This window comes from Hyperolius riggenbachi, chromosome 2 (assembly GCF_040937935.1).
Source record: "Hyperolius riggenbachi isolate aHypRig1 chromosome 2, aHypRig1.pri, whole genome shotgun sequence".
Taxonomy (NCBI): Eukaryota; Metazoa; Chordata; class Amphibia; order Anura; family Hyperoliidae; genus Hyperolius; species Hyperolius riggenbachi.
Window position 1 is genome coordinate 47437201 of NC_090647.1, and position 18876 is coordinate 47456076.

The window sequence follows — 18876 nt, forward strand, 5'->3', positions numbered from 1 at the left end:
GAACTGAAAATATATCAGCAGCTGTCAGTTATATATCAGCAGCTGTCAGTTACAACTGAATGTGCAATGTAATGTCCATGTTTCCCTATGGCTCAAATGGGTGATATTACAGTTTTATCCTGGGAATAGACTGTTCGTTTCTGTTGTGTGTTTCGGTTCTCGATCATTTTTGCCACTCGATGGTACAATTGTTTCATCCAATCTTACCAATTCTATGTAGTATAAGGGAACTGCCTAATTTATCCTTTCAGTAAATTCACTTAATTTACCCTTATACTACATAGAAATGGTAAGATTGGATGAAAAAATTGTACCATGTATAGCCACCATAAAAACGAACCGTGTAATCCCAGCATAACAGTGTGCTGACCAGGAAGCTGTTATGGGGTAATGGCCATTTTCAAAATGGAGGACGGAGAATTCCATTGATCACAGTGGACAAATGGGACGCAGGAGAGGAGAAAGAGATTGATGATCAGACTACATGGGAGGTAAGTATGACCTGTGTATGGTTATTTTCATTTTTATTGTCAGTTCAGGTTCTCTTTAATTTAAGAAGCTCTTGCTAGTGCAATGCTATGGGGGATTTTATAAAAACACATACGTTAGCAAGAGCTTTTTAAATCACAATTGCTTAGAAAAAGCTCTTGCGGTGTGCAACAGCCCTTACTTCTGGGCCATGAATTGTGTGTTGGACATACAGAAAATGTTAAAGCCCTAAGGAAGGCAAATGTACATGTATTTAAAGTTATTGTGAGTCGTGCTGAAAAAAAAAAAAAAAAAAAGAGCCAGATACTTACCTAAGGAGAGGGAAAGCTCTGGGTCCTAATGAGCCTTCCCTCTCCTCTCCTGGTGCCCTCGGTGCAGCGCTGGCTCCTGTGTTTGAATTCCCCGCCACAGGGGACTTCAGAAGTCTTCAGGAGCCGAGTTCTCCGGAAGACAAGTGGCTCCATACTGCGCATGTGCGAGGGCTCACGTGTGTGCGCAGTATCGGGCGGTCCGTCTTCGGGAGGACTCTGCTCCTGAAGACTTCTGAAGCCTCGCTTCGGCGGTGGAGACAGCAGCATATGACTGAATTGGTGGAATGCTGCTACGGGGGATCCTGCGCTGGAACGGCACCGGGAGAGGAGAGGGAAGGCTCATTAGGACCTAGAGCCTTCCCTCTCCTAAGGCAAGTATATGGCTTTTTTTTTCAGCACGGTTCCCATCGACTTTCATAGAACGTTATAATAATTTAATTGCATAAAAAGGTTTTATATAGATATAAATAAAAATTTGCACTAATTTATATATCCTCAGCAACTCAAAGCTGCCTGCTCACTCCTACTCTGCTTCATCCACTCCATTAGACGCACTGACATGCAATCACAGGAACCACTGCTTTAGGCCTTGTTCACATTATAAATCGCCAGCACAAGCGCTTTTTACAGTGATTTTCCCTGTGCTTTTAGAGCGATTTGCGCTTTTAGCGCTTTTCTAAGCGCCTTTGTCCGGCGATCGGCGTAGATATACCATCATCGGAACACAAAGTGGCTAAAAGAAAATAAATATGGCAGCCTCCATATCCCTTTAAAGAGAACCAGAGGTGGGTTCTAAGAATGCTATCAGCACACAGAGGCTGGGTCCAGGGCCGGGCCGAGGCATAGGCTGGAGAGGCTCCAGCCTCAGGGCGCAGTGTGGGAGGGGGCGCAGAATTTATTTAGCTGTCATTCCTAATTGTGTTTGAAGCAGAAAGAAATAAGAAAAGGGGATACATGGCAGTGACTGCAAGCCAGATAACTAGATATTAAGGTGTTGGGGGGCTTGTGGGCCCTGTGGCGCCTCTTAGTCTAATAGCAATCAGTGTGTAATAGCTGGGGTGGGAGGGATGGAGGGGCGCACTTTGGTGTCTCAGCCTTGGGTGCTGGAGGACCTTGTCCCGGCTCTGGCTGGGTCTGCATATACTGCCCAGCCTCTGTTGCTATACAGTGTCCCCCCAGGCCCCCCTGCAGTCTGCTTGCCCCCCATAAATCAAACGCCGAGCTAGCGACACACAGCGTGTCGCAGCCGGCTGTTTACCTTTGGAAGTGTCAGTCTCGCAGCTCCGCCGCCTCCTCTATGTCACCGCTCCCTGCCTGCGCCCCTTCCTTCCCCGCTGATTGGAGGGAAGGGACGCGGGCGGGGACCGGCGCTATGGAGGAAGTGGGGGAGCGGAGAGACTGACACTTCCAAAGGTAAATAGCCGGCTGCGACACGCTGTGTGTCGCTAGCTCTGTATTTGATTTATGAGGGGCAAGCAGACTGCAGGGGGCCTGGGGGGACACTGTATAGCAACAGAGGCTGGGCAGTATATGCAGACCCAGCCTCTGTGTGCTGATAGCATTCTTAGAACCCACCTCGGGTTCTCTTTAAAGATCCGGCATGCCAAAAAAAATCTATGAACAAGTCCACCTTACAAAGTCTTTTCCACGCATACCTTTTGTTTGCACATCCCAAGCTGCTCAGGAATGTCTACAGTACTGACATCTTCCTTAACCTGGCTGCTGCCTTCTGTGTACAGTTTTATCTCAGAGGAACCTAGAGAGAGCAGTCAGAAACAAACAAATGTCAAAAGCAGGTCATGCCAATCCCAGACTTGCCATACATTCTTAAAGGACTTCCGAGGCCAAAATGACACTTTACCTTTTTATCTGCAGAATCCACAGAGGACGCCTTCCGCGTCCTCCGCTCCGTACCACCGTCAATCTAGATCTTTTAGTTCCCCCAGGGCTTGTCCCAACCCCACCGAATGCGACCCGTTCGGTGGGGTCAGGACAAGCCCTGGGGGAACTAAAAGGACTAGATTGACGGCGGTACAGAGCGGAGGACGCAGAGGGCGTCCTCCGTGGATTCTGCAGACAAAAAGGTAAAGTGTCATTTTCGTCATTTTGGCCTCGGAAGTCCTTTGAAAAGAGGAACTGTAACCAAGAATTGAACTTCATCCCAACCAGTAGCAGATACCCCCTTTACTATGAGAAATCTTTACGTTTTCTCAAATTGATCAGCAGTTACGAGTTATGGCTGATATTGTGGTGAAACTCGTCCCACAGCATGATGTCAGCACATAAGTTCTGACATCACACTGTGGGTGTCTAGTTGCATTGTGGAAAATAACAGCTGTTTCCAACTGCCTGCCTGCGTGCGTGCACACATATTATTATTATTTATTATTATTATTATTTAGTATTTATATAGCGCCGACATATTACGCAGCGCTGTACAGTGTATATATATATATATATATATATATATATATATATATATATATCTTGTCACTAACTGTCCCTCAAAGCAGCTCACAATCTAATCCCTACCATTGACATGTGTCTATATTATGTAGTGTAAGTACTGTAGTCTAGGGCCAATTTTAGGGGGAAGCCAATTAACTTATCCGTATGTTTTTGGAATGTGGGAGGAAACCGGAGTGCCCGGAGGAAACCCACGCAGACACGGAGATAACATACAAACTCTTTGCAGATGTTGCCCTGGCTGGGATTTAAACCAGGGACCCAGCGCTGCAAGGTGAGAGCGCTAACCACTACGCCACATGCTGCCCCATATACATATACATATACATACATATACATACACACACCTTTTAGCCCTTCGCATTGTTAGGGGGTGTGGTTATAGATAATGGCAGTTGGTGCTGGCTGTTTTTTTTTCCATTTCTGCCAGTAGTAAAGATGGTTACGTGCAGACTGATTGTGGTTCATACAACAAAATTACAATGAATATCAACCCTTTGCTATTGACTTGTGGTAATCACTGATGGACTGCCGCTGTGCATGACTGCAGTTGTGGCGAATAGTAATCACTGATGGACAGCAGCTGTGCATGTGCTGCAGTTGTGGCTTGTGGTAATCACTGATGGACTGCAGCTGTGCATGTGCTGCAGTTGTGGCTTGTGGTAATCACTGATGGACTGCCGCTGTGCATGTGCTGCAGGTGTGGCTTGTGGTATCACTGATGGACTGCCGCTGTGCATGTGCTGCAGTTGTGGCTTGTGGTAATCACTGATGGGCTGCCGCTGTGCATATACTGCAATTGTGGCTTGTGGTAATCACTGATGGACTGCCGCTGTGCATGTGCTGCAGTTGTGGCTTGTGGTAATCACTGATGGGCTGCCGCTGTGCATGTGCTGCAGGTGTGGCTTGTGGTAATCACTGATGGACTGCCGCTGTGCATGTGCTGCAGTTGTGGCTTGTGGTAATCACTGATGGACTGCTGCTGTGCATGTGCTGCAGGTGTGGCTTGTGGTAATCACTGATGGACTGCCGCTGTGCATGTGCTGCAGTTGTGGCTTGTGGTAATCACTGATGGACTGCTGCTGTGCATGTGCTGCAGTTGTGGCTTGTGGTAATCACTGATGGACTGCTGCTGTGCATATGCTGCAGTTGTGGCTTGTGGTATCACTGATGGACTCCCGCTGTGCATGTGCTGCAGTTGTGGCTTGCGGTAATCAGTGATGGGCTGCCGCTGTGCATATGCTGCAGTTGTGGCTTGTGGTAATCACTGATGGGCTGCCGCTGTGCATATACTGCAATTGTGGCTTGTGGTAATCACTGATGGACTGCCGCTGTGCATATGCTGCAGTTGTGGCTTGCGGTAATCACTGATGGGCTGCCGCTGTGCATGTGCTGCAGGTGCGGTAATCACTGATGGGCTGCCGCTGTGCATGTGCTGCAGTTGTGGCTTGTGGTAATCACTGATGGGCTGCCACTGTGCATGTGCTGCAGTTGTGGCTTGTGGTAATCACTGATGGGCTGCCGCTGTGCATGTGCTGCAGTTGTGGCTTGTGGTAATCACTGATGGGCTGCCGCTGTGCATGTGCTGCAGTTGTGGCTTGTGGTATCACTGATGGACTCCCGCTGTGCATATGCTGCAGTTGTGGCTTGCAGTAATCACTGATGGGCTGCCGCTGTGCATGTGCTGCAGGTGCGGTAATCACTGATGGGCTGCCGCTGTGCATGTGCTGCAGTTGTGGCTTGTGGTAATCACTGATGGGCTGCCGCTGTGCATGTGCTGCAGTTGTGGCTTGTGGTAATCACTGATGGGCTGCCGCTGTGCATGTGCTGCAGTTGTGGCTTGTGGTAATCACTGATGGGCTGCCGCTGTGCATGTGCTGCAGTTGTGGCAATCACTGATGGACAGTCACTGTGCATGTGCTGCAGTTGTGGCAATCACTGATGGACAGTCACTGTGCATGTGCTGCAGTTGTGGCTTGTGGTAATCACTGATGGACTGCCGCTGTGCATGTGCTGCAGTTGTGGCTTGTGGTAATCACTGATGGACTCCCGCTGTGCATGTGCTGCAGTTGTGGTTTGTGGTAATCACTGATGGACTGCTGCTGTGCATGTGCTGCAGCTGTGGCTTGTGGTAATCACTGATGGGCTGCCGCTGTGCATGTGCTGCAGGTGCGGTAATCACTGATGGGCTGCCGCTGTGCATGTGCTGCAGTTGTGGCTTGTGGTAATCACTGATGTGCTGCCGCTGTGCATGTGCTGCAGTTGTGGCTTGTGGTAATCACTGATGGGCTGACGCTGTGCATGTGCTGCAGTTGTGGCTTGTGGTAATCACTGATGGGCTGCCGCTGTGCATGTGCTGCAGTTGTGGCTTGTGGTAATCACTGATGGGCTGCCGCTGTGCATGTGCTGCAGTTGTGGCTTGTGGAAATCACTGATGTGCTGCCGCTGTGCATGTGCTGCAGTTGTGGCTTGTGGTAATCACTAATGGGCTGCCGCTGTGCATGTACTGCAGTTGTGGCTTGTGGTGATCACTGATGGACTGCCGCTGTGCATGTGCTGCAGTTGTGGCTTGTGGTAATCACTGATGGACGGCCGCTGTGCATGTGCTGCAGTTGTGGCTTGTGGAAATCACTGATGGGCTGCCGCTGTGCATGTGCTGCAGTTGTGGCTTGTGGAAATCACTGATGGGCTGCCGCTGTGCATGTGCTGCAGTTGTGGCTTGTGGTAATCACTAATGGGCTGCCGCTGTGCATGTACTGCAGTTGTGGCTTGTGGTGATCACTGATGGACTGCCGCTGTGCATGTGCTGCAGGTGTGGCTTGTGGTGATCACTGATGGACTGCCGCTGTGCATGTGCTGCAGGTGTGGCTTGTGGTAATCACAGATGGACGGCCGCTGTGCATGTGCTGCAGTTGTGGCTTGTGGTAATCACTGATGGGCTGTCGCTGTGCATGTGCTGCAGGTGTGGCTATCACTGATGGACAGTCGCTGTGCATGTGCTGCAGTTGTGGCATCTGCAGGTAGATTCTACCCGATAGATAATTTTCAATTCGTAAATTTCTAAGTAGCTTGGAAGCTGGAAAAATGTGGGCAACCCTGAGTGAGATCCATGAGACTATTCGGAGGAACCTGTTTGACCAGGACTCATCTTATTGTAATTAGAATGCTAATGAACAGTGAAAAGCCTGGAGGCAGGGGTGCCAACTAACAATGTTTATACAGACGGTTTGTTTGTTTGTTTTTTTTCCACAGAAGAGGCAATAAGAAGACCTTTTTACAGATTGCCCGAAAATGTACAAGCGGTTCTCAACCATTGACAGAACCAGGTCCATTTGTCACCAATTTGGTGCCACAGACAATGCATCCTGTGTAACCCCCCTTCCTCCCTCAATTACCTTACTAACTTAAGCTAGGTACACACATCAGATAAAAGTCTTTGGAAAATGAAAGATCACAGACCAATTTGACCACCTTCCATCTAGTATGAGAGCCATACCTTCACAGTCTATTCTATTGAGCTGAACTCCCCATCAGATAAAAATCTTTGCAAAATGCTGCACACATGCAAAAGATCAGTATCTGCAAAAGATCACGGTGTTCTCCCCAGGCTCTTTTAGCCGGGTGCTCCACCCAGCTAGTTTTGGTGAGCACCCGGCTGTCATCAGCTCACCTCCTCCTATACTGTGAGCAGAGTTGCGCACAGACGCACCGGCCCTGCAGTCTCTCATTTCGCCCCACTCAGCTACAGTTTCATACCACTCGGCTGGAAAAAATTCTGGGGAGAACACTGGATCAGTTCCTACAAAAATCAGTTCCTGCAAAATGCATTCTGAGGCCTGGTGCACACCAGAGGAGTTTTTCTGAGCGTTTTGAGTTTTTGAAACCTCCTGCTAATGTTATCCTATGTGTCTATGCACACTGGAGAGATGAGGTTTTGTAATAAAAACAAAACAGCATTACATTGGGAAGAGCTTTTGAAACCTCTAGCGTTTGGGGAGCTTTTCTGGTGTGTATCAACCCATAATCTATGATATCTGCAGATCTCATACACACCTTGTTTAACGGACCTTCATCTGCAGATCAGACAATTATCTGCAGATCTCAAGACCCATCCTGGTGGATCTGATCTGCAGATAAATGTCTGTTAAACATTACAGATGTTGCCTGGTTGATCTGTGTGAAGACCATGAACTCGGGTAGCACACAGTCCATGATGCAATACTATTGCTCAATGGAAAAATAGCCTGTGAAGCTGTAGACACACATTGGCTTATCATCCATAAAAGTGATGTCGGTAAAATAAATCCGTGCGGGGAAACACCGCTGTCGGTATTTCAGCCTTCTGGGTGGTCATTCATAAAAATGTTGCCTGTTGCGATAGGAGTGCGGATTTATCCCGCTGTAGGCAGGCATGCGGAAACAGGAGAAGCTGGCCGAGTCCCTCCATGTGGTGTTCTCTCTGCTGCTGCTTGGGAGGTCTGTCCTATTCACTTACATGTACTCCGCATGCTTATCGCTACATCCAGGGGAGCGGTAATCCCCGTCCGCATACCGCTTGCATTAGTTTTTATGAATTGACATTTTGTTACATTTCCGCATAGAATCACCGCACAATGCGGTAATTTATCGCTCTGCTCGGGAAAGTCCGCTTCACATGTGGAAACGGCCTTTATGAATACACATTTTGCTCAGTGCTCGGTAAAGTCGGCTGTTTTTAGCATTTCCGCATGCGGGAACGCTTTATGAATGATAGCCTATGAGCGCTTTCTGGGCTTGATTCACTATAGAGTGATAACTGCTATCACGTCAGCTGACACACACAAAGATTTGCGCACGAAAAGCTTTACTTTGCGTGATAAGCTAAGGTTTGCACACGATCACGTGCGCTTTTCACGTGACTATCCCTATTCATTCAGTGTGCAGCACCCTGCCCCAGCCTCTCCACTCTCTCTCCAAGTGCTGCTGTGTACTGTAGTGATACTGGAAGAGTCTGCAGAGCCAGTTCTGCTCCATCAGAGATGGACAGAATGAGTGTAATAAGCTGAGGCTGGGAGTACACTTGTCTGTCAGTTTTCTGTATGCGTTTTCTGCACACCACATGTGTCTGTATGTGTGAAAACATGCAAGTTTATCACAGAAGCTAATGTAATTGATAGAGAAAATGCATGCAGTTCTTCACTGCTGTCTGTTTTTATCTGCATGGGGAAAACACATTCAGGGGTGCACTAGCCAATTGAATAACATTGGTTCTCAGTTTGCCTGTGCAGAAAGCGAGGGAGGAGAGGTGGGTCCATCCAAAGTTTTGCAAGAGGAGGGGGGGGGGGCAGTTATTTCTAGTTACGCCCCTGATTCAATTCATCTATAGAAGTGATTATTACTAACACAGGACCATTATAGGGTTAATACCATGGTTGAAGGAGGTCCCCTCAGGGCCAAGAGCTCCAATACAGTCACAACCTCTGCATCTTCTATTGCTACGCCGCTGGCAACATTCACCATGGGAAGGGAAGGTACACATTACACATGGGGAAGACCTGGTGGAGCTTGCCAGCCTCCCTCTCTGATTTATCTGATGATCGAATCTGCTCTCCTATCTGCCATTGTATACACTTTTCACTGTGTTCTTTGCAGACAGGCTGTAAAACTTTACATAATGCTAAAGGGGCCCATACACCTAACGATTTTCCCGCCGATATACAGCAGATTCGATCACTGTGATCAAATCTGCTGTGGAATCGTTGCACAAACGCTGACAGAACGATCAATTACCGTCCAAAATCAATCGTTCCCGTCGATCCGTCCGTGCAGACTTTGCTCGATCGCCGGCGGGTCGGGAGTGCGTCGATAGCGGCGTTCGAGTGTGCGACGACCGACACTAGCGGCAATACATTACCTGATCCGGCACGTATCCCCGGTCTCCGCTGCCTTCTTCTCTGCGCTGGGCTCCGAGTCCGGCAGGCTTCACTGAACTTCCTGCCGGGGAAGTCGGCAGCTTCACAGATTGTGCTCGGTTTCATGCTGAAATCGATTCACAATCTGTTTTCAACCATACGATCCCTCTCTGATCAGAGAGGGCTCTATCTGTTGGTCGATCTGATGGCAAATTGACCAGTGTACCTTAAGATGTCAGAGCAATAAAAGTAAATACATAATAATACAGTAGGAACATAGAGCTAGGACCATGGCAGGAACCACACAGTGAGGTCCTCTGAGGACAGTCAGTGACATGAATATGTATAAAGACATCACTCCTATATACATACACTAGTCTATGCTATATAATGGGCGGTATAGTCAGCGGGCACAGCAGAAGGCAGACACACACCACACTGGGATAACTGAACACGTGCTCAGCAGCAAGCTCTGCTGCACCACCAAACCCATCCGCACCTCTCTCTGCAAGCCGTGGTGAAAGTTCAGTCTCCGCCCAGCTCCGCGTCACGTGACTGCCAAGCCGACAAACACGCCCCTGTATGCTTATCACACGTCTCCTGCAGTGAATGGGACTGCTTGGCTCGCGCTCTGTACTGTGCTGACTGAGGAAGATACCAGCAGGAGCGGAGGAGGGGGGGATACAGGGGGGAAGAATATACCAGCAGGAGCTGAGGAGGGGGGCACAGGAGCCTCTGGGGCACAGGCAACAGGACTGAAGACTGTTCTCACTGCCTACAAGAAGAGAAGGACTATGACTGACATCCATCTACAGCAGCTGAGACTGCTTGAGCCTCTTTCTGCAGAAGAAGAGCATTAATGACATAAACTGCGCCTAGGCAACTTGCAGGAAGTCAGGAGTTGTCTCTGGAGACTGTACTTCTTCCACCAGCAACAGTCCAGGATCATGCAAAGCTGTGCCTAGGCAATTTACAAGAATTCAAGAGTATGGTGCCTAGGTAACTTGCAGGTAGTCAGGAGTGGTGTTTCTAGGCAACTGGCAGGAAGTCAGAAGTAGCGTGCCTAGGCAACTTGCAGGAAGCCAGGAGTCGTTGGCCTAGGCAACTTGCAGGAAGTCAGGAGTAGTTGGCCTAGGTAATTGGCAGGAGTACTAGGTAACTGGCAGGAGTAGTGTGCCTAGGCAACTGGCAGAAGGACAGAAGTTGTGGTGACTTGCACCCCTTTCAACAGTAGAAGCACAGAACTAATGCAAACTGTGCCTAGGCACCTGGTGAGAGAGCTGGAGCTGTGGTGATTCTACTCAGTGGAGCAAAAGTAATAACACTAACTGTGCCCAGATACCTGGTGACAGAGCTGGAGTAGTGAAGAAGGTATATCGCCCATTGCTAATACTAATTGTGCACCTAGGCACCCAGAAGGAGAGAAGTAGTAGTTGAAGCTGTACTCCTTCACCCAGTAGAGGAACAACAAGCGTAATACAAAGTGTGCCTAGGCACCCAGAGAAGAGTAGGAGTAGTGGAGATTGGAGCAGTAGATGAATAGAGCCTTCTGCACTACACTGTATGGGAAGTGTCCTGTAGCTCAGAGCCAATAAACTGCATGCTTCAGAAGATCAGGAGGACTTTTTCTTGTACCCCTGCCCACAGAAGAGGAGCAGGAGTCCTATCCTGCTCACAGAAGAAGAGCTGGGGTCATTTAGGCTGCACCCAGGAGGCATCATGGAGGTTCTTTTGGGCTCTGCAGCCCTGGTTGGCTGCACGGTGCTCCTATGTGAGTCGTTGCGCTGGATAATCAGGAGGACTCTGCCCAAAAGTCTAGGTTTGGATCTGGCCATGGAAGTGGTGTCCACCCTGCAGCTTAGCTGCTGTACACGTGAGATGGTGCTACTGGGCACCACTGCTGGCCTGAAGCTCTGGCTGTCCCTATCGCTGACCTACCTGCTGACTGTGCTGCACTGCCTGACGTCCCGGAGTGCCACCTGTAACCCGTGTGGGAGTTTGGACCAGTGGCTGCGGGGTTTGGCGAGGGGCTCAGGTGCTGCTCTGCAAGTGATGGCCCAGTTTGCAGGGGCTGCTCTGTCCTGGGTCCTGGTACCCCATCTCAGGTCATTGAGATTGTCACCATTGCATGAGCTGAACGTGGACTGCAAGACCATCCTGCATGTGCCCACTCTGTCCGGTGCCTTAGTAGAGATGACCTGTGCCCTGAGCCTATTTCTGATCCTGCATCTCTTTCCCAGGGTCAGTGACCTCCTCCGGCCACACGTGGTGGCTCTGACCATCACCGGTATCGTCTATGGAGGTGAGGAGTTAACGTGGAGGGGGGGCTTATTGTTTATGTGTGATGAGGCTTGGTTAAAGCGTACCCGAGACGACATGTGACCTGGTGAGATAAACGTTTATGTACAGGGCAAAACATATAAATAACCAGGCTGTTTTACTTGTTTTATTTTGCTGCCTGAAAGAGTTAATTTTTAGGCATGGAGGTGACAGCTTGTGTCTTATTGGTACCTTGTCGATAATATTGTAAACATCTCTGATAACTGAATTACAGCCTTAAAGCCTCATCTACACGCGTAGATGACGCTCTGATGTGTATTATCAATCGAGCCGCTGATGCTGATGACAGGTCGGATCTTGCCACCGCCGATTCTCTGCTCGTTCCCCACGAGGGGACAATGGCAGGGAATCGAGCGGAAGATAAGCGGCGCCAGCCGGGGACGAGGGCGGATCGAATCCGGGGCGCGAGCGGGGACGTGGCAGGTACGCGCGGGGATGCGGAAGAGGGGATTCGGCGGCTAATCGAGCTGCCGGATCACCTTGTGTAGACAGGGCTTAAAAGTTTTCCTTGCAGAATACAACTTTTGAGGGCAGAGGGAGTGATAAAAAAAAGGTCAATAGTTCATGTATTTTCATTCAGGGACACTTAATGGGCTGCCACTGGGCAGAGACAACAAAACATTCAATATACTTTGTAAATGTTTAAATATAAAATAAAAACATGGGATATCTAAAAGAAAGGTAATTTTTATGGTGGCCATACACGGTACAATAAAAACGTTCGATTTTCCCGTTTATTCGATCTAAATGATCGAATTGAATGAAAGTTGAAAATATTTTTTTTTTCGATCAAGAAATTCGAACGATCATCCCGTTTTTTCGGGAAAAATGATCGGACATGCTGGAAAAATCTTTATATTCGATCTAACGGAATAATCGAACTAAATTATCTAATTGAAAAATTGTACCATGTATGGCCACCTTTAGGAGTAGTAGGATCGGGTTAACTTGATTAATGTTGTAGAGAGAGTAGCAGTGGTGGGCATTTTGCCCAGAAGCCATGGCAACCAATTAATTATCACTATACTCAAAGCATATCTAAGGGCTCATTCACACCAGAGCCCTTTTTTTGCGTTTCAACACAAAGTCGAAACTTTGCATTAACCAAGGTAAAATGAAAGTTCATATACTTTAATTTTAACTTTCATGCCCAACGCTGCGCTTCAGTGTGTTGCGGTTCAACGCACCCGGGAACGTTTATCTCGTCGGGTTAATGAATTACTACCGCCGCTAATCAGCGTCGCACCACAGCATCCCGACGACACGCCGCAGGCTAGTCAACGTGTGCAGGAAACGGCTCCTGCACGCGTTGACTAATGTGAAAGAGCCCTAAAAGATTCATTTTGATTGGTTAAAGGAGATGACATAAGGGTGTTTTCCTCTGGCCGTGTTTGGATGAGATTTTCGGATCAGATTTTCCAATCAGAAGTGCACCAAGATTAAAATAGTAATCGCTGTGTTCTTTCTACTCATACAATTTAATTTTCACACCGAAACACAAGTGTAGCTCATCCTGCATTTTGGTTAAGTCACTTAAAGAGACACTGAAGCGAGAATAAATCTCGCTTCAGTGCTTATATTCAGCAGGGGCGTGTGTGCCCCTGCTAAAACGCTGCTATCCCGTGGCTAAACGGGGGTCCCTTCGCCCCCAAACCCACCCCTGCAAAATCTACGACCAACTTGGTCGTAGATTTTGCTGCTCTTGAGGCAGGGCTAACGGCTGCAGCCCTGCCTCCAGTCGCGTCTATCAGCGGTGCATCGCCGCCTCTCCCCCGCCCCTCTCAGCGAAGGAAGACTGAGAGGGGCGGGGGAGAGGCGGAGATACGCGCTGACAGACGCACGTGAGGCAGGGCTGCGGCGGTTAGCCCTGCCTCTATGCGGAAGAGATCCCCGGCGAGGACGGAGGGGATTTGGGGGTGAAGAGACCCCCGTTTAGCCGCGGGATAGCGGCGTTTTAGCAGGGGCACACATCGCGGATTCTCCCACACCTCTGCCTTACTCACGGAGGACCAGATAGTAGTGCCATTCATTTACCAACTGTTATCTACAGTGGTGTGAAAAACTATTTGCCCCCTTGCTGATTTCTTATTCTTTTGCATGTTTGTCACACTTAAATGTTTCTGCTCTTAGTTAGCTATTAGTCAAAGATAACCTAATTGAACACAAAATGCAGTTTTAAATGATGGTTTTTATTATTTAGTGAGACAAAAAAACTCCAAATCTACATGGCCCTGTGTGAAAAAGTGATTGCCCCCCCTTGTTAAAAAATAACTTAAAGGTGGTTTATTACACCTGAGTTCAATTTCTGTAGTCACCCCCAGGCCTGATTACTGCCACACCTGTTTCAATCAAGAAATCACTTAAATAGGAGCTATCTGACACAGAGAAGTAGACCAAAAGCACCTCAAAAGCTAGACATCATGCCAAGATCCAAAGAAATTCAGGAACAAATGAGAACAAAAGTACTGTAATTGAAATCTATCAGTCTGGTAAAGGTTATAAAGCCATTTCTAAAGCTTTGGGACTCCAGCGAACCACAGTGAGAGCCATTATCCACAAATGGCAAACACATGGAACAGTGATGAACCTTCCCAGGAGTGGCCGGCCGACCAAAATTACCCCAAGAGCGCAGAGAAAACTCATCCGAGAGGCCACAAAAGACCCCAGGACAACATCTAAAGAACTGCAGGCTTCACTTGCCTCAATTAAGGTCAGTGTTCACGACTCCACCATAAGAAAGAGACTGGGCAAAAACGGCCTGCATGGAAGATATCCAAGGCGCAAACCACTTTTAAGCAAAAAGAACATTAAGGCTCGTCTCAATTTTGCTAAAAAAACATCTCAATGATTGCCAAGACTTTTGGGAAAATACCTTGTGGACCGACGAGACAAAAGTTGAACTTTTTGGAAGGTGCGTGTCCCGTTACATCTGGCGTAGAAGTAACACAGCATTTCAGCAGAAGAACATCATACCAACAGTAAAATATGGTGGTGGTAGTGTGATGGTCTGGGGTTGTTTTGCTGCTTCAGGACCTGGAAGGCTTGCTGTGATAGATGGAACCATGAATTCTACTGTCTACCAAAAAATCCTGAAGGAGAATGTCCGGCCATCTGTTCGTCAACTCAAGCTGAAGCGATCTTGGGTGCTGCAGCAGGACAATGACCCAAAACACACCAGCAAATTCACCTCTGAATGGCTGAAGAAAAACAAAATGAAGACTTTGGAGAGGCCTAGTCAAAGCCCTGACCTGAATCCTATTGAGATGTTGTGGCATGACCTTAAAGAGGCGGTTCATGCTAGAAAACCCTCAAATAAAGCTGAATTACAACAATTCTGCAAAGATGAGTGAGCCAAAATTCCTCCAGAGCGCTGTAAAAGACTCGTTGCAAGTTATCGCAAATGCTTGATTGCAGTTATTGCTGCTAAGGGTGGCCCAACCAGTTATTAGGTTCAGGGGGCAATTTCTTTTTCACACAGGGCCATGTAGGTTTTGAGTTTTTTTTCTCACTAAATAATAAAAACCATCATTTAAAACTGCATTTTGTGTTCAATTATGTTATCTTTGACTAATAGTTAATGGTTTTTGATGAGCAGAAACATTTAAGTGTGACAAACATGCAAAAGAATAAGAAATCAGGAAGGGGGCAAATAGTTTTTCACACCACTGTATATTATACATACTTGTAGATGTGCCTGATCTGTACTGTGTCCCTGTTTATTTTTATCTATTTTAACTGTCTTTATTACAGTGGAATCTCGTTATAGTAAACTCTGATATAGTAAACCTCTGGATATTATAAACTCTGTCCCCAGGTCCCAGGAAATGTGTCTGTATAAATATACAATGTATGACCAAATCTGGTTTAGTAAAATTCTGATACAGCAAAGTACTATTAACACCATAAGTTAGCTCAGGCCTCACGTTCGAAAAAAAATCAATAACTTTATTGTGAACAGATATCAAAGGCGAGTAGCAAATCCATAGATAATTAAAATGCACTAAAACACAGAGAAACCTCAGAGATGGCAAGGCCCCCCACACACACATACACACATATACATGCCCAGGCCCGTATTTATGCCACAGGAGTCTATAGGCACTGTTGTCATGGCACCCTAGACTTCACCCTCTATGAACATACAAACACCCACCAAACCGCACCACAAGTGTGCTGCCTGGCCCAGCTGTCACTTCTCCCTTACTTCCCTTCTCTGTCATAGGTAGCTACGGGTGTTAATATTAAGTAGCCAGAGCTATCCTCCATATTGCTAGAGATGCCCCCAAGTAATAGGTAGCTGGAGGTACTCCGGACTGAAGGGAGATCTGGTCAGTGGAATGCAGAAACCCGGCTAAGTAACCTCTCATTTACACTCTCATCAGGTCTCTGCATAGGGAAGGAGGGAGGGAGGGACTTGGGGAGGGGAATGAGCCGCCTTTCCATTATCAGGAGCCTGTAGGCATGTGCCTACAGTGCCTTATGGTAAATCCAGTCCTTTACATGCCACATAACCAACTGCCATTCACACCACCTGGATGTAAACAGGACCTAATGATTGCTGTATACAGTTCTTATACATACTTGCAAAAGTATTCGGCCCCCTTGAAGTTTTCCACATTTTGTCATATTACTGCCACAAACATGAATCAATTTTATTGGAATTCCACATGAAAGACCAATACAAAGTGGTGTACACGTGAGAAGTGGAATGAAAATCATACATCATTCCAAACATTTTTACAAATAAATAACTGCAAAGTGGGGTGTGCGTAATTATTCGGCCCCCTTTGATCTGAGTGCAGTCAGTTGCCTATAGACATTGCCTGATGAGTGCTAATGACTAAATAGAGTGCACCTGTGTGTAATCTAATGTCAGTACAAATACAGCTGCTCTGTGAGGGCCTCAGAGGTTGTCTAAGAGAATATTGGGAGCAAGTCCAAAGAACACACAAGACAGGCCAGTGATCAAGTTATTGAGAAATTTAAAGCAGGCTTAGGCTACAAAAATATTTCCAAAGCCTTGAACATCCCACGGAGCACTGTTCAAGCGATCATTCAGAAATGGAAGGAGTATGGCACTACTGTAAACCTACCAAGACAAGGCCATACACGTAAACTCACAGGCCGAACAAGATGAGCGCTAATCAGAAATGCAGTCAAGAGGCCCATGGTGACTCTGGACGAGCTGCAGAGATCTACAGCTCAGGTGGGAGACTCTGTCCATAGGACAACTATTAGTCATGCACTGTACAAAGTTGGCCTTTATGGAAGAGTGGCAAGAAGAAAGGCATTGTTAACAGAAAGCATAAGAAGTCCTGTTTGCATTTTTCCACAAGCCATGTGGGGGACACAGCAACCATGTGGAAGAAGGTGCTCTGGTCAGATGAGACCAAAATGGAACTTTATGGCCAAAATGCAAAACGCTATGTGTGGCGGAAAACTAACACTGCACATCACTTTGAACACACCATCCCCACTGTCAAATATGGTGGTGGCAGCATCATGCTCGGGGGGTGCATCTCTTCAGCAGGGACAGGGAAGCTGGTCAGAGTTGATGGGAAGATAGATGGAGCCAAATACAGGGCAAACTTGGAAGAAAACCTCTTGGAGACTGCAAAAGACTTGAGACTGGGGCGGAGGTTCACCTTCCAGCAGGACAACGACCCTAAACATAAAGCCAGGGCAACAATGGAATGGTTTAAAATAAAAAATATCTATGTGTTAGAATGGCCCAGTCAAAGTCCAGATCTAAATCCTATTGAGAATATGTGGCAAGATCTGAAAACTGCTGTTCACAGACGCTGTCCATCTAATCTGACTGAGCTGGAGCTGTTTTGCAAAGAAGAATGGGCAAGGATTTCAGTCTCTAGATGTGCAAAGCTGGTAGAGACATACCCTAAAAGACTGGCAGCTGTAATTGCAGCAAAAGGTGGTTCTACAAAGGATTGACTCAGGGGGCCGAATAATTACGCACACCCCACTTTGCAGTTATTTATTTGTAAAAAATGTTTGGAATGATGTATGATTTTCGATCCACTTCTCACGTGTACACCACTTTGTATTGGTCTTTCACGTGGAATTCCAATAAAATTGATGCATGTTTGTGGCAGTAATGTGACAAAATGTGGAAAACTTCAAGGGGACCGAATACTTTTGCAACCCACTGTGTACTCTAGCATGCTGCAGGCTAATTGGATTGCTGTGCTTTCCCGATGCTGAATAAAGGATGAATTTCTCCTCAGATCTGTCTTTTCCTGGTCCCTTGGGGTTTACTATAAAGATACATTCCTTCATTACATTTGTTATGCTTGGACTTATGAGCTTGTATTACCCATTAATGTCTCTTTGGATACTTTGATTTATGTTGACACATATCCATGGCAACAATCCTGGTGCTACTCATTGTCCTCGTGCCCCCCCACCCCCTTTTCTTGTCCCTATAGCTCCAAAGTTTAAAGCCGCATCTACACGCGTAGATGCGGCCGCGATGTGGCTTATCAATCGAGCCACAGATGCGGCTCGATTGATAAGATCCGACAGGACGGATCTTGCTTCCGCCGATTCCCTGCTCGCTCCCCGCGAGGGGACAATGGCAGGGAATCGAGCGGAAGATAAGCAGGGACGAGCGGGGAATCGAATGCGGCGCACGCGCGGCGAGCGGGGACGTGGAAGAGGCGATCCGGCGGCTAATCGAGCTGCCGGATCGCAGCCTCATCTACCCGTGTAGATGAGGCTTTACATATATGCACTGGAGGATTCTGTTGAATATGGACACAATCAGGGACTGGAGACCTGGGGTCCCCAAGGACAATGAGCAGCGCATCTGTAAAAACAGTACAAACTGCCTGAGGGAAGCTCAACACAGCAGGAGGCGTAAAAACACATTCTGAAACTCCCTTTCTTTCCTGTCTTGTTTTTTTGCAGCTTTAGCATTCTGGCCTTTCTGACCTACTTTCATGCTTCACATTCCTTTACTTGTTATCAGCCTACAAGCTTTACAAACACTCATTACAAACAGTGCAGTCACTTTACCCTACAAGCGGGACAACAAGTGCTTCATGTGACCTTAAAGGGACACTTTAGTCAAAAAAAAAAAAAAAAAAAAACAGTTTTACTCACCTGGGGCTTCCAATATCCCCCTGCAGCTGTCCGGTGCCCTCGCCGTCTCCCTCCGATCCTCCTGGCCCCGCCGGCAGCCACTTCCTGTTTCAGTGACAGGAGCTGAGAGGCTGGGGACGCGAGTGATTTTTCGCGTTCCTGGCCACAATAGCGCCATCTATGCTGCTATAGCATATATCATATACCATATAGCAGCATAGATGGTGCTAATGTGTCTGGGAACGTGAAGAATCACTCGCGTCCCCAGCCTGTCAGCTCCT

The 18876-nt window shown here is 47.5% G+C and overlaps 1 protein-coding gene across 1 annotated transcript in view; it reads left to right on the top strand.

The window, feature by feature from the left end:
• Positions 1-9850: 9850 nt before the first annotated feature.
• The window catches only part of LOC137545467 (aquaporin-11-like), a 34847-nt gene continuing 25821 nt past the window's right edge, over positions 9851-18876 (top strand). The window contains exon 1 of the mRNA XM_068266735.1: positions 9851-11459. Coding sequence (XP_068122836.1) covers positions 10877-11459 — 583 coding nt within the window. The 5' untranslated portion in view covers positions 9851-10876. The remainder of the gene's footprint in view (positions 11460-18876) is intronic.